The 16,377-nt window shown below is 41.2% G+C and overlaps 1 protein-coding gene and 1 non-coding gene across 2 annotated transcripts; both read right to left on the reverse strand.

The window, feature by feature from the left end:
• Positions 1–315: 315 nt before the first annotated feature.
• LOC121579463 (vesicle-associated membrane protein 2) lies at positions 316–10,600 on the reverse strand. The gene is made up of 5 exons (XM_041894063.2): positions 10,277–10,600; positions 5,815–5,917; positions 5,405–5,563; positions 5,069–5,120; positions 316–4,787 (listed from the first exon to the last, which is right to left on the reverse strand). Coding segments are annotated over exons 1-5 (333 nt in total). The 5' UTR covers positions 10,279–10,600; the 3' UTR covers positions 316–4,770.
• Positions 10,601–13,548: 2,948 nt separating this feature from the next.
• On the reverse strand, positions 13,549–13,630 carry trnal-aag. The gene has a single exon. It is a non-coding gene; the product is annotated as a tRNA-Leu (tRNA).
• Between the last annotated feature and the right edge of the window lie 2,747 nt (positions 13,631–16,377).

A 16,377-nucleotide genomic window follows, 5' to 3' on the forward strand; every position in this document is an offset into this window, starting at 1 on the left:
GTGAAGACAACTTGTATTGTAGATATTTCATGTTTTTAGTGTGTGATTCATCTATTTCCAGCTTAAATTCAAGTGAGGTATACCATCCTGTCTTGATGACATCTGTAGTCAAAAAAAAAATTTGTTTGCAACACAACACAGTTCATTTGTATTTGGACCCATTTTAGCATATATTTATTTTAGCACATTTTATTTAATGTCATCATTGTTTTCAAACACACACACACACACACACACACACACACACACACACACACACACACACACACACACACACACACACACACTGGGAACAATAAACACAGGTCATCAGAATTATTGTTTTTCCAATATATATATATTTCCATGATGTTCATCAATATAACAAGACATTGATTGATTTACACTACAATTGTTTTTTACGTACTTCTGGTTTTCAATTGGTATCCTCTGGTACATTGTAATCCACCTTGTTTTTAATATCCAATCCCATTCAAAACAAAAACACAATAAATAAATCACTAAATTAAATAAAACAGACTGAACAGAACACATTACCCATGATCCCCCAGTCTATTCCCTCCTGAAAGGCCAGGCAAACAGAGGTATTGTGGACTGTCACCTCACCAACACCAGTCCCAAAATAACAAAATAATATTCCCTCCCCAAAATGAAGTTCAAACAAAATATAAACATAGTAACAACAGAGGAATCTGGATTGAATTGTACACCCTTCTAAGCATTCTGGACATTTGACTAGACTGGGTAAAAATAACATTTATTTTCCCAGTAACATCCCTTTTTCTTGACTTGGCTGACACGATTAACATAGAGAACAAGCCTTTATTTAATATTTCCTCCTCTTCCAATGTACACACAACCTAAGCCAATGACATCATACCAAAGTTATTACTAACTTTATGCAAAATACAAAGAAAACATTTGGTCCAAAAATAGAAATAAATTGAATGTGTATTGGTGAGAGCATTGTGATTTTATAGCCGACCCGTGAAGGACCAGTGCCTCAAAAGGTTCCCTCCTATGTTGAAGTCACTGAACACCTCTTAGGGTTGGCAATAACACAATATTCTCCACCACAGCATATCCTAGCCCCCCAAAATACAACAGAAAAAAGTGCCAGGATATTAAAAAAGCAACAGAAAACGAGCACTCACATAACATCAATTTGTCTATTTTTGTATCTAAATTTGCTGAGCACTTTTAGGACAACCCTTGGATTTGTGAACAACACAGGAGTCCTACCCCGACCAGTGATGTTATGAGATGATAATAACTCGAAGGTGGCACTCTTTTTTGTCACCTTCAAAATAAATTATAATTATTTGCTATTCCAATTTTGATATAGCTTTCATGTAGTTTCTTCACCTCACCTAGTAGATTTTTATGAACTGTTATAATCTCCGACCTGAAGAAATAGGACCCCCCTTCCCCCAAATACACCCCCACACTACAACACCAAACAATACAGACTTTTTTTATGCATGTTTTGTTTGTTTTGTTTAACAGCGATAGATAAAGTTAATATTTTATTTCATTTTGAAATTGTTGTCAGCACTACAGAGACACACAAAAAGAGGAGTTGTGCTATTATTAGTTATAGGAGCATGTGTCTAAAGACTTGGTACAGATTAAAGTAGTCTTAAGGAAGGGGGCTGAAGCACGTTTTTTTTTTGTAGGTTTTGTTTGTCTTGCATATCTTCAAATAGCACATTATGTCACCATCTATTTGCCAATATGACATATTGAATAAGATCTAAAAGGGTTAAAAGGTCATGTGACTTTTGGGTTAAGGGTAAGCTTTCAAAAACAGGGGAGTACGATTGCTGTTAAAGTGACTCAGGTAAAATATGTTGTGTCCCTCTACTTGTTTTTGATGGCAGTTGGCAGCATAAGCAAGAACATCTGGTCTTTGGTCATTTTCCTCTGAATTAGTTTTGCTCTAGTTAGGTAGAATAAAGAGGAAGGGTGGGGGTGGGGGATATGCTTTACAGGGAGATAATGTGCTAAGACCATTTCCTTTTACATGTGTGTGATAGAGATAGTGAAAGAGAGGGAGAGAGGAATAGAAAGAGAGAGAGAGAGAGAGAGAGAGAGAGAGAGAGAGAGAGAGAGAGAGAGAGAGAGAGAGAGAGAGAGAGAGAGAGTAAGGGAATATCTGTGTACATGTAGCATAGGAATATTCCTTGAGCACAAATATGGAAAATCTTACGAGTCTGAAAGACAGTCAGTGGGCTGATCTGTTACCTCCCAAATCTGCTCATCTAATTTAGTTGTCATGGAAACAGCTTGCCCTCACTGCTGAAGTGTAAGCGGCCTAATCTGTCAGGATAAACTAAGGATATTCCCAGGACGGGCAGAGCTTCACCAACACACACATTCCCAGTGTAGGATCCTGAATCATTGAGGGGGGCTGGGGACAGAGGAGAAATAGGAGGGTAGAAAGTATGCAGATCTGGTGGGACAGAGGGCAAGAGGTCATGTTAAAGTGGCCTAACCTATGGGAACAACTGTATAATCCACAGGTCCAGTAGTCTTTCTGTTACTACTCATAACGTAGACTAACAGAGCTGGCAGATACATAGCACTAGAAACAGATAGCACTAGAAACCAGTGGAGGCTGCTGAAGGGAGGACGGCTCATAATAAAGACTGGAACGGAGAGAATGGTATGGCATCAAACCATGTGTTTGATGTATTTGATACCCTTCCACTGATCCCGCTCCAGGCATTACCACGAGCCCGTCCTCCCCAATTAAGGTGCCACCAACCTCCTGTGCTAGAAACAGACAGCACTAGAAACAGGTAGGCCTATACAGGGGCATGGGACAAAAGGTGACCATGCAAGAGCAATCCACTAAGAACAAATCAGTAAGGGCACTAATGAGAAAATAGCAGAAAATAAAAGCCTCTCCCTAGTTGCTTGGCAGTGTTTAACTTACAGAGCTGAATCGCAAAAAGACACACACACACAACGCACAGAGGTAGAGAAGTCCTGATTGACTTCAGTCTCCTCTTTACCTGTCTGCTTCACACAAACACAAAAATATACTATATAAAATATACTCTATTACTATGTTTAAAAAATAAAAAGGCAGTAACTAGGGAGAAAATGTAAGAAAGATAGAGAGAACCAGTGCACTAGCTAAACGCTCACTTTAGCTTGTGTGTATAGTAAGACTGCTTTTCATGACGTTTCTTGGAAAGTTCACTTAAGTTTTACAGCAACCCTTAATCTGTCAATGAAGCATGGGCCAAGTTAGACCCTTTCTCTAGATCATCTTTTTCTACTATTGTGTGTCCATGCCAGTTGCTTCATCCATCTTAATACTTTCAAATAAGGCGGAGTTGTCTGTGTATGTGCTCATCAATAGGTGAGGTTTTGCTGCATGAGGTTCTCTCTCGGCTGGTCATGCTGTTGACCAGCCAGACAGCGCCATCAGAAACAAGGTTCTTTGTGCATTTCACACCGCCTCACCCTTTTCAGTCAACCTCTCCCCCTACACAAATTAAAGAGTGTATGGGAATATCTTGACCGTAAAAATCATCAATGTGATAAGTTTTGATTAGAGACTAAGGCTTTATAGTGTCCTCATTTTGATCCCTTAGTGTAAGTATGCTTTTTAGGTCTTTGTTAGTAATGACCATCTATGTAGAATTGATGCATTGTCACAGCAACTTTATTCAATGTTATGTTGCTGAAATGAAAAAATGAAACAGGTTAAAATCCTGATCCACCAAACAAAAACTAGTAAGCCCTCATTTTTTTATCAATATTGTTATTTTCCCAACTCTGGCTTGTTAGATTGATATCGGCGATAATATTTACGATCACTTTATACATCTATTTTCATTTTTTAAAGATACTTACACATACATGTGCTACACTGACAGCATTTTTACTACACAGCAATGGAGGAATGTTCTCGAAATAAGACACTAAATAAGTAAAATAAAAAACATCTACAGACATTGGTCCAATTCTATTGGCAGTTTATAAAGAGAAGGTACATGATTGGGAAAAGAGAGGCAGGGAAAGAGAGACATAAAGAAAGAGAAAGGATAAAATGATTCTAAAGAGACAGTATGGCTAAATGGTGTAGGAGAGAGAAAGAGAAAAAGAGAGAGAGAAGGATGGGAATATTGATGAAGTACCTCGGTTAAAGGAGACTAACTCCACTCTGCAAAGATGCACCTATACTCTGTGGGAGACAGAGCAAGACAGAGAAAGCCAGAGACAGGCAGAGACAGTGAGAGAGAAATTGCAAGATATACACACTCTGATTAATAGGCAGTAGTTCAAATCTGAAGCATAAGTAAAATTAATACAAAAATTAAAAAATACAAAACACACACCCACACACAACCTACAAAAACATTATATCAGAATAAAACTCTACAAATAACTATATATATTTCATATCTGGTATATAACAATTATCGCCAGGGTCATCATTTTCTTTTTCTGTTGTTGTCATCGGTAACAATCACAACAAGTATTGGGTTCTGAATATGAACGACAGATTAGAAAAGCAGGAAGTATTTACAATGGAGGAAGGGCCACAGACTCACAGGACGAATATTGACAGGGGTCCAGAGGTGAGGCGGTGGAAGCGGGGGCTGAGGGGGTTCAGGGCAGGGTCATATTGAGACTATTTAGGGAGCAATTAAATTAATTCATCATCAGTGGATAATTTCTTCGCTGATTTGAAGGATTTTCTGTTGCAAGGAAGCGGGCAGTCTCGAGTGCAGACTGGGGTAGGAGCCACTCATCTTAGGTGCTGAAGTAGACTAGAGAGACAGAAAAACAGAGAGAGAGAGAGAGAGAGAGAGAGAGAGAGCGAGAGAGAGAGAGCGAGAGAGAGAGAGAGAGAGAGAGAGAGAGAGAGAGAGAGAGAGAGAGAGAGAGAGAGAGAGAGAGAGAGAGAGAGAGAGAGAGAGAGAGAGAGAGAGAGAGAGAGAGAGAGAGAGAAAAAGGGAAAGTGAAAGTGAAAGAGAAGAGAGGGTGAGAAAAAAAACTAATACTGAAGCAGACAGTATATCTTAACTGAGAGTGTGAGTGTGACCCTTACCGATGATGACGATGAGGACAATCGCACATATCAGCCCCAGGATAATCATCATCTAAAGGAAGCAAAGTTTTGTATTTTTGTATTTATTATGGATCCCCATTAGCTGCTGCCAAGGCAGCAGTTACTCTTCCTGGGGTCCAGCAAAATTAAGGCAGTTGGACATGGAGAGGTAGTAAATCAGGGTGGATGGGACATGAGGTAAATCATGAGGTATCATTTATGTGCTACAATCCATTTCATTATGTTTTAACATTCATCTTGAAAGCCTCAAAGGAAATGACTATTATCATGACTAAATATGGACCAAAGTACATCTTTATCTATCTCAGCCCTTACCTTGGCGTTCTTCCACCAGTACTTGTTCTTGAGTTTTGCAGCGCTGGTCTCGAATTGTGAGGCTCCAGCCTGCAGGGCATCGGCTCGATCATCCAGCTCTGACAGCTTCTGATCACGCTCCAGAACCTTATCCACATTTACACGCATGATATCGACCACCTGTGGAGGGCAGACACATGGGCCGAAAACAGGGGCAGGATGAATCACTCAATCAACTCAGACTGAGTGGCTGTGTGTTCTCTCCACAGTATATTTACATAATGTATTGATTGTTGACCTAAGTGTGTTGGACATGCATTCATCCAGTCCATGTCGGCTTGTGACTATTCACAACATGTGAAGAAGGTTATGATATTTCTGTGGGTCAGTATGTGCGTAATGCAAGGTGAGTGTGTCTGCATGTTACTCACCTCATCCACCTGAGCCTGTGTCTGTTGCAGGCGGCGGTTGCTAGTGAGGTTGGGAGGGGGCGCCGCTCCATCTGCGGGGGCGCCGGCAGCAGCTGGGGCAGACCTGTCAATCAAACACAACTCATCAGTCTATTCACCTTCAATGATGTAAGAATGGCCATGTAGTAATGCATGCATCTACTAAAATAGGCCAACCTATCCCTTTGGTACATAGAAGTACAGATAAGTTACTATCAAATCATAGCTGCTTGGAATTATTTACCGTCACAGTACTCACTGAGATAGAATCTCAACGTTATAGGTTTGGATCAAGTCAACAGCTTTATGATGACTGGATGATGGGAAAAGGAGGCAGAATATCTCTCTTTAATGAGCCTCAACAACAGGCTGAATGGTTTACAAATACTGAATAAAAAAGAGAACAGTAACATCCAACACCAGGATCCAAGGGCCTGAATAAAAGGATCCACCGAGCATGAAATACAATTATGCGTATCCGTTGTGCTTACGGCCCTTTTCTACTGTATTCATAACACCCACTACTAAAGCACATTCAGTGAGGTTCTGAATTAATTTATTCAAACCATCACATTCTATGGGGCAGCAGGTAGCTTAGTGGTTAAGAGCATTGTGCCAGTAACCGAAAGGTCGCTGGTTCTAATCCCCGAGCCGACTAGGTGAAAAATCTGTCGATGTGCCCTTGAGCAAGGTACTTAACCCTAATTGCTCCTGTAAGTCGCTCTGGATAAGAGCGTCTGCTAAAAAATGACTAAAAAAAAGAAGGCATCTGAATTATGCTCCCTCTAATTAAAACCAGGAATCAAATGTTTTACAAGACAATAGAAAGAAAGCTAATCATAATGACTGGCTTGCATACTATCTGTCCTAACTGCATCCTCCTAAAGGAAACATGAAGACGACCCATATATTCTGCATATCATATCTGGCAGACATACCATCCTGTCCTACAACCCTCAGCTGGCATTGCTAAGGGGAAACTAATCGACGACAATCAAAGATCCTGACACAATTACTACAAGTCTGGTCCTATCAATCTATTCTGACCATCTATTTTAACCAGCTACAACTGGGTACAATAACTAATTCCTTATCACCAAACTATCTGAATGTGGTGTCTTTATTTTCATTCTGATCACAATGCAGTTGTTATTTTTTTCAAAACCTTGACTATAGGCTAGATGAATCTACCATTAGGCCTAGTTGTTAAAAATATGTCAAGGCACTGTAAAGCCCACTGGCAAGGCCCAAAACACTATGATGCAATGGAGTATGCCGGGTAGTCCTTCCTTTGCGTGCCCCCATTGATCTGATAGTCCTGCTGAATTTGTGTTAGTAACTCACTGGGTGAACCATGGAGCTGAGCTGTGTTAATATCTCACTGTGTGAACCATGGAGCTGAGCTGTGTTAGTATCTCACTGTGTGAACCATGGAGCTGAGCTGTGTTAGTATCTCACTGTGTGGACCATGGAGCTGAGCTGTGTTAATATCTCACTGTGTGAACCATGGAGCTGAGCTGTGTTAGTATCTCACTGTGTGAACCATGGAGCTGAGCTGTGTTAGTATCTCACTGTGTGAACCATGGAGCTGAGCTGTGTTAGTAACTCACTGTGTGAACCATGGAGCTGAGCTGTGTTAGTATCTCACTGTGTGGACCATGGAGCTGAGTAACATACGTATATCAAAGAGAAGGCATCCTTTTCTTGTGTCTCAGTTTGGTAATGGAGTGTATTGTGTCCCTCCAGTATTTCCAGCACCCATGTAGAGCAATAGTCATGTAACTGTAACTGCACCCCCAAGCTGGGGTCATACGCTGTACTATAAATGGATTCATGCTTTAGGGAAGTACTATTGTTCATAATATCTCTAGCCTACATACTGTATGTGAGAGTGAGTATCAAGCTCAACTTGGTATTTAATTTGAAGTGTCTGTAGCCTTTTCATTATAGTACAATCATAGGTTCACAATTTAAGGATACGTGGGTAGTAAATAATGCACAGCATCGACTTTGAACCACGTTCAATCTGGTTTCTCAACTACATCTTGAGGCTGCTTCCTGCCTGTAGTGACCCACTTCCTCCGCCAGAGTGAGACAAAACTCAGTATAAAGGTCACCTTTAAGGCCGCGACACACAGAGCGAATCCCCATGTGGCTACAAATCCTTCTGTACACTCATGATGTTTTCGTTTGCCTTTATCAGTCCAAAGCAAGCGCTGTCTGGAAACACTCATTTGCTGGGTTGCGTCATCTTGCCACAATAATCATTATGCTACCCAAATATTGTGTGTTTTACTAGGAGACTCCATTATGTTGATGTTTAGGACGGTTGTGTTCTTTCTCATGTCGTTTACAACAATTCTATTTTTAGAGGCCATCCTACCCAGACTCTTTCACCTTCTCCGCGGAAGAGGCCATCGTCATTGTGCCGCGAGCATAAGCGAGATGAACGATGGACGAGGACGTTATTGTCAACTCCCCTTGTGTGTTTTGTACATCATTCCCCACATTGCTAGACCAACCATTGTTTTCTCAGGGCCTCAGATAAAAGAAGAGGGCGGATTGTGTGTGTGCACGGGGAACATATTCAAAGGGCACGACGAAATGGATTGTGTAGGCTATCAAATAAGAGTAATGGAGTGTCGACAGAAGTCTGGGGGAAACCCAGGGCAAGGCTTACCTCACATTCGCAACGTCCTCCACCAACAGGGCGAAAAAAAAGGTCCCTTGTCAAGACATTGGCCAGTAAAATGGTCTTATTCCCTTTGAAAACAGCTGGCATGCTCTTCTTAATTATTATACAGACACGACGATCGGCCACTTGTTATTAATAGGCGACTACATTAATCACATGTCTTTCTTCCCTGCTTTATGGGCTGTATATGGCCGATTGCCATGAACATTCTGATGAAGCATTTACAAATCGTCTCTCACCCATTACGAGACAGCGCGCATACACACCATAGCCACAAAAACCCTCTAGTCTGCAAGTCTGTTTCAGCACTGTTGGGGAAGACAGCGACAGGCAGCGCTGTCCTGTGCTGAAAAGTAGGATATAGCCTTGGCACGGGCGTTGCATGGTTCCTCAACATTTCTCCATTACAGTTAGCTTTTTTTATTTTATTAAGGGGTGTTTCATATTTGTTGAAATGGTGAGGGTGGTCCTGAGTTTCGTCTAAAAGCAATGTCACCACCAATTTATCGCGGGCATTACAGTGAGAAAATAGGAGAACAATTCGTATGGCTACATGTGTTTATCAACAGCATGTTGAAGATGTAACACTAAGATTTGTTGCTTGGCCTCAATGAGATGTAGTCTGTTTCAACAGCTTGTTTCTATGCACGAATCGACAGAGAAAAGAATGCCACGGCCATCTTCCCTGGCAGTGAAACACCTGCGTCCTGTAGCCTAGCAGTCGCTAAACAAAAACAACCTCAGACGACTGAACATGGTATAGCTTTTCAAGGAAATTAGCGGAAACGGCCACATCCCCGGTGTACCCTTGAAACATAAAATAAAATAGGCTACATTTAATTGGCAGTCCATGCGTGACAATCGACAGATATGAGCGTCAGTTACCCCCACCCCCACAGTTGGTTAGCAATATCACGTAGGCTAAGCCCACAATATGGCTAATAATAGTCTACCCTACTACATCCATTACATCCTAGATAATTTTGATTTGTTGCTTCTCTAATAAGATGTTCAACATGTTGAATGGTAGAAAATGTGTTATTAGGTCCAAGTTGCTTAGCCTATAATACGTGTATATTTAGCCGTAGGCCAATGCATTCATTTGTGGCAGAAACCAATGCATACGTCCAAATAAGCAAATTAGAAATGTGTAGGTTTCTACTTTCAATTCCAATTTCAATTTTCAAATGGATATTAAGACGAACACGCGCACGTCAACCCATTCAAATCAAACCAGTCCAATCCCGAGAAAAGGCGTGCGTGCCCAATTCCAATGATGAGAACATATATATTTGACATTTGAATACATATAACTAACTCATCATAACTAGCCAACATGACTGAATATTTCGTAAAGAAATGTGGCTGACAACAGGGGCCAACCGCCAAAGAGTTGCCTAACCGTTATTCGACGCCTATGGAATAGCCTATAGGCGAATGTTGGATGCTATTTAGCCTATGTGTATAGTCAGTAAATGTCCATAAATAAACATTCAGTAGTAAATCAACACAATGATCGTGTAATTATAGGGTTATTTAACCCTGACGCACGATTAAAATACAATAGGCCTATATGCCTTGGAGACAATTGTTCATTTAATTGGCTTTCTAAAACCATTTCTGAACAACAAATAGGCTTGCATCCTGCTATCCACCGACCACGGATAAATAAACACACATAGGCCAAGACATAACAATAGGCACACAAAGAAAATAATCGTCACAAGGAGGCAACAGTGTAATACTTACATTTCTTATGGTGGTTTATTAATGCAGGCTACGCAAGTCCGACTGGAATGTATTCGCCTAATAAGTGGCTGTTGAGTGGGTTGCCTTCAGCGCTCTTTTTCTCTTTTTCCCTCTCGCTCCCTCTCAGTCGATTCACTCTTCTGGCGTTTTCTATGGGAGGGAGTGATAATGTTTACCACCAAGTTGCTTTTATTCCCCCCTTGTAAATGTTCCCTTTTCTCAGTTCGTGCGCTTATTTTATGCCGCACCTTGCCAATGTATTTTTATTATAACTCAGCTACCGCTAGTCTCCCCTGTGTCACTACTGTAATGAACATGTAATAAACAGACGCTTGGGTTATGAGAACAATGATGGCTTGATGACGTCATTCGTCATCCACGGAGCAGCAGGTTGAAAGGGTTTTGTCTAGAAGGGATACAGTTTTTGTCAAAATGGACTTTTCGTAGCAGGTTTAGGAGAATTTACGCAGCAGGTTAGGCGAATTAACGTAACCGGTTAGGAAATGTAGGTTAAGGTTAGGAAAAGGGTTAGGGTTAGCTGAAATAAAATAATACATCTGCTTTTGACGTCAATTTGGGAAAAACTGTATCCCATCTAGACATGACCTGTTGAAAGGGGTGGTCCGGTTGAAAGGGACGTCCCTACCCTAAACCCTAATCTTAACCCCATACCCTTACCCTAACTATAACCCTTACCTAACCTTAACCCTTACATTTAAACTTTAATTGGGGGGGGGTATGGACGTTCCAAGGATCCCGGATTGCACGGTCCAAAGGAATGGAAGAGAGCAGCCTTGTCTGTAACATGGCAGTGTGTCCATCTACGGTCAAGCGTTAGCAGGGTTGATCAATTTTGAAATCCATATAAATTATAACGGGGAATAAACTATGTCATTGAAAACCTATGCGATTAGTTGAAAACGCACAGTAGCCTACTGTCCTTTTGATGTTGGAGAGACTCATTGGAGGTGGATGGAACGTCAACAAAATGGCATTCCTTGAAAGGGGGTGGGGTGAAACTCCAGCCTCACATTGAAACCCGCAGGTTAATCCCGAGAATTGAGATTTACCGTCTACCGGTAGGAAATGGACATTCCAAATGGCAAAACTTGAAGCCTACCAACCCAACATGGTAACACTACTGATTAGTTGTGCAAGAAAAAGAAAAAAATCCTGGTAAAGACAAAGCATAGAGTGAATTCGGAGAGATTGTGACATCATATAAACTGGCACATCTTAATCCTGACAAGTTTATTTCTTGTTCTAACAAGAGAAAATCAAAACTATTGTTACTAATGCTGCATTCAGGTGCTAGTCGGAAATATAAAACTCAGAAATGTCAGATTTTTAGTTATACACGTGCCACGTTCAACCAGTTGGCAAGTTGGACATTTCAGAGTTTCCTAGTTCCAACTAGTAAGTGAACAGGAAGCTCACCCGGCAAAGTACATTGTAAAATCAGTGGGGACACAGGGCGTTTGAATGGTAGGCCTAATGTCGCGTTCACATACTAGTCGGAACTAGGAACTCTGAAGTTTCTGACATGCTAACTGGTTGTAGTTATACACGTGCCGTGCTGCGTTCAACCAGTTAGCAAGTCGGACATTTCCCAGGTTTCCTAGTTCCGACTAACACATGAACGCAGCTAATACAACCTCCTATAGCTCCTCCCACCAGCCTCCTCTGGTGTGTACATTGTACAATCAATTAGTGAGAGAGAGACTTAAATATTAGGTTCATTCCACTGTATGAATCGCTGCAAAGTTGGTTCCTGTTTCAGTCATCTCTTTGGTCACATTGGCGTGGGTCAAACAAAAATACCCTAATGATTGGTTGACCATAGAGCCTCCCACAATGCAGGTGATGGCTGTTGGTGAAGAGTAACTGCAGAAGCTTGTAGTTGACTGCAGTCAAAACCTCATGACCTTTGAAGCAATGATTTTTGTAAAGTTCATACAGTCGACATGTAGGTGCAAGTTGGACAATTGTTATCCCCATAATGCAACTCACCTTGAAAGACGGTGACCGACTTGACAAAAGTGATCTGCTCGAACACACCCACACTCTTTTCACAGCACTTCCATACAAAGTGATTTTAGTAGCAGGTTAGGAGAGCATTTTCCGTAACCCTAACTCTTTTCCTAACCTTAACCTCAGTCTCCTAACCTGCTACGTTAATTCTTCTAACATGCTGCTTAAGTTCTCCTAACCTGCTACAAAAAAGTCATTTCAGTATTGACATGCATTAAATAGAGTGTTTCCCAAGATCAGTGACATAGCTTTTTTTCTGTTTTGATGTTAAGGTTAGAAAACGGTCATAAATAATGCCAAATTCTGATGTGAATGTCCATCAAAACACATGAAAAAGTTGTCAATATTATGTTTTGTAATTCAGTCATTGTTTTGGTTTACCAACCATAGCTAGCTAAAGTAGGACAGCATGGAGTAGCTAAAGTGGGACAGTTTTATAGGCTTTTCCAATGGAGAAAATAGATCCAGTTTACATTAGAGACCCCGTGTACTTAGGTTAGGCAGGGCTCTGGTTCTTGTAGTACTATATCCTGTTCAGTTCTTCTTGTAGTACTGTTATTAGTACTGTTATTTGCAGTGGAGGCTGGTGGGAGGAGCTATAGGAGGACGGGCTCATTGTAATGGCTGGAAATGAATAAATGGTACGGAGTCAAACATGTGGTTTACATATATTTGATGTGTTTTATACCGTTCCATATAATCCATTCCAGCCTTTACATTGAGCCCGTCCTCCTATAGCTCCTCCCACCAGCCCCCACTGGTAATTTGAGTGAATTCAGAAAAAGTGTGACACTTTTTGCATTTCCATCTTCTGTAACCTCTTCAGACATCTATCCAACATATTAGCCCAACACATGATACATTTCCTAATCACATAAAATGTAATTGAATTGTCATTGGGGTACAATTAGGACTATAATAATGGTATTCCAGTTTATCGAACCTGCTGTCCCAGTCTACCAAATGCCAACTGAAAATATGGTTTTGACTCTGTGTACACAATGGGTGTGTCCTGCCTACTGTGAATATAATATACATATGGTTTTTGTCTGTGTGATTAGGAAACATCTTGCGGATTTCAGAAATGTGTCATGTGTTGGGCTAATATGTTGGATAGCTGTCGAAAGAGGTTACAGAAGAAGGAAATGCACCATTTATTTCGAATTCACACATGCAAAAGTATACATCCAGACAATGGAAACCAACGGATTTATTCTATGGCACAGATCAATAAAAACATTTGGCAGCGGTGGGATTCGAACCCACGCCCCCGGAGAGACTGGAGCCTTAATCCAGCGCCTTAGACCGCTCGGCCACGCTACCTCTTGAAAGAAGAACTTAACATAAAAGGAACATGTAATTGCAAATACATAACATACATCTACACATAATTGTAAATATATAACACATCTCTACACAGGCGTAATCTCTATTCATGTTTGGTTAATTGTGTTGTCCTACCTGTAGATGACTCGCCTGCTCCAGTTTGCTCCAATTCCACATCAGTTACACGTTACATTGGGCGCGTTCGAGCGGATCACATTTGTCAAGTCGGTGACCATCGTTGGTCGACGCCTTTCAAAGTGTGTTGTATTATAGGGGATAACACTTTTCTGACTTGCGCCTACCTCTCGACTGCATGAACTTTTGACTGCAGTCGACTGCAAGTTTCTGCAGTTGCACTTCACCAACTTCATCCTGAAGCCATCATCCACATAGTAGGGCACAGTGGACGCAACATAATACCCATAAAACCTAGCGGTAAAACCCGGTAATGGTTCCAATCGTGTTTTCACCATTCATTTTTGCCTTTGGGATTTTAGAACTACTTCATTTAAGGTCTGTGTTTCGTGTAGGCTTACCCTGGCTTGACATTTTGGTAACTGTGTGATTCTTACTCAGACAAGGTGAGTTTTATCAATATATTAGCTCAAATTTACTCTCAAAATTCGAAATGCTAATACCATTCACCAGCGGGATCAGAGACCTTCTGTGTCCAATCCATGAATGTATTATGTCCCCTTTCTGTCTTAGCTAGCCACTGACTACACTTTATCGAGCTAGTTAGCAGAGCAGTAGAGCAAAACATATTTTTGTTTTACTTAACCTAGATAATTGTTTGTACATTATGTCTGTGTCCAATCCATGAACTTCGTATGTCCCCTTTCTGTCTTAGCTAACCACTGACTACACTTTAGTTAGCTAGAGCAATAGATCAAAAAATAATTGTGTATTACTTAGCCTATATATAATTGTTTGTACACAATGTCGACTTTGGTGTCTATTTCAGACCTTATGGCATTCTTCAAGGATGAGCATAAGAGCATTAAAAGGGGAGAAGACCACGAGAAGTGGAGAAGTGAGGAGCAATTTACCAGTTTGGTCAGGGCCAGCATAAGGGATAAAGTTTATCCTGTGTCGGTGAGTTTAGCTATTAAGTTAAGTTTAAGCATCTTAGCAATACAATGTGTTCTATACAGCCGTCAACATTCTACAAGGAAAGAGCCACTTAATCAATTATATAATCATTAATCAGATTACCCCCGGATACCAGACTTTGATGAGTGATAACTCAGTTCTAGAATGTTGTCATTGATGAGAATGAATCCAAAAATCTGTTGACATTCAGAATTGACTTTGTTTAGACATCCAGCCTGTACTGTAGTTCCATGATCAGAGACACAGTATTTATTTATTTGAAGTGGTACATGCATTCACAGTCAATTCCACTATATGATGGAAATGTCAAGTGATAAAATCCCAAGTTATCAATTGAATAACGTCATTTAGCAGACGCTCTTATCCAGAGCGACTTACAGTTAGTGAATACATTTTATTATTATTATATATATTTTCTTTTCATACTGGTCCCCCGTGGGAATCGAACCCACAACCCTGGCGTTGCAAACGCCATGCTCTATCAACTGAGCTACATCCCTGCCGGCCATTCCCTCCCCTACCCTGGACGACGCTAGGCCAATTGTGTGCCGCCCATGAGTCTCCCAGTCGCGGCCGGCTGCGACAGAGTGTCCTCATGTGAAAATGACAGTTTATTAAATATTCTACAGATGTAATGTTATCAATCAAATCAAACTTTATTTATATAGCACGTTTCTTACAACTAAAGCATTTCAAGGTGTTCAAAGTCATTCATTGAAAAGCATATGGCACTTAACATCCTTCCTCTTGGCAGGTCTCTATAGGTGACCTGCAGTCATAATGGCGCCGGAGGGGATGGCTGCCGTTTTACAGGCTCCTAACCAACAGTGCTATTTTGTGTGTTTTTTCGCATTATTGGTAACTTATTTTGTACATAATGTTGCTGCTACCGTCTCTTATGACCGAAAATAGCTTCTGGATATCAGAACAGCGATTACTCACCTGGAACAAATCCCCGTCATTCGTGTGAAGAAAGACGGAGGTACAGGGTGTGGAGATCGGGGTGCCTTGTGAGAATTTGTCGGCGAGTGGGTAACCCACCTCTATCATCCGTTCTATTGGCCAATGTGCAATCACTGGAGAATAAACTGGATGAGCTCCGTTCGAGACTATCCTACCAACGGGACATTATAAACTGTAACATCTTATGTTATATAATATACAGTTGGCTGGGTTATCTGTGCATCGGCAGTGTGATGAGTGTGATTAGAAGGAGTCAGGCGCAGGAGGGTAAATCACTGAATACAGAGTTTATTCCGTCGTACACAGTTGCGCTGGATAGCGACAACAAAATACAGGCACAGGGGAACAATCTACCCTGGCAATACAAGGTACGGGTAGGTCCAACAAAATACAGGCACAGTGGAAAAATCTACCCCGGCAATACAAAGTATGAGTAGCTCCACCGAGCTACACTCAACTCACATAAAACAATCACCCACAAGGACAAGGGGGCAGAGGGAACACTTATACACGGACTAATGAGGGGATATGAACCAGGTGTGTGTAATTGACAAGACAAGACAAATGGAATGATGATATATGGAGCGGTAGTGGCTAGTAAGCCGGTGACGACGAACGCCGAAGCCTGCCCGAACAAGGAGGGGAGGCAGCCTCGGCAGAGGTCGTGA

Source organism: Coregonus clupeaformis, chromosome 13 (genome assembly GCF_020615455.1).
Source record: "Coregonus clupeaformis isolate EN_2021a chromosome 13, ASM2061545v1, whole genome shotgun sequence".
NCBI lineage: Eukaryota > Metazoa > Chordata > Actinopteri > Salmoniformes > Salmonidae > Coregonus > Coregonus clupeaformis.

Excerpts from the sequence above, each read along its gene's own strand:
- LOC121579463 (XM_041894063.2), bottom strand. Across the intron at positions 5,564-5,814 it reads CACAGGCTCAGGTGGATGAG|GTGGTCGATATCATGCGTGT; the intron begins GTGAGTAACATG and ends TGCCCTCCACAG. Across the intron at positions 5,121-5,404 it reads ACTGGTGGAAGAACGCCAAG|ATGATGATTATCCTGGGGCT; the intron begins GTAAGGGCTGAG and ends TGCTTCCTTTAG.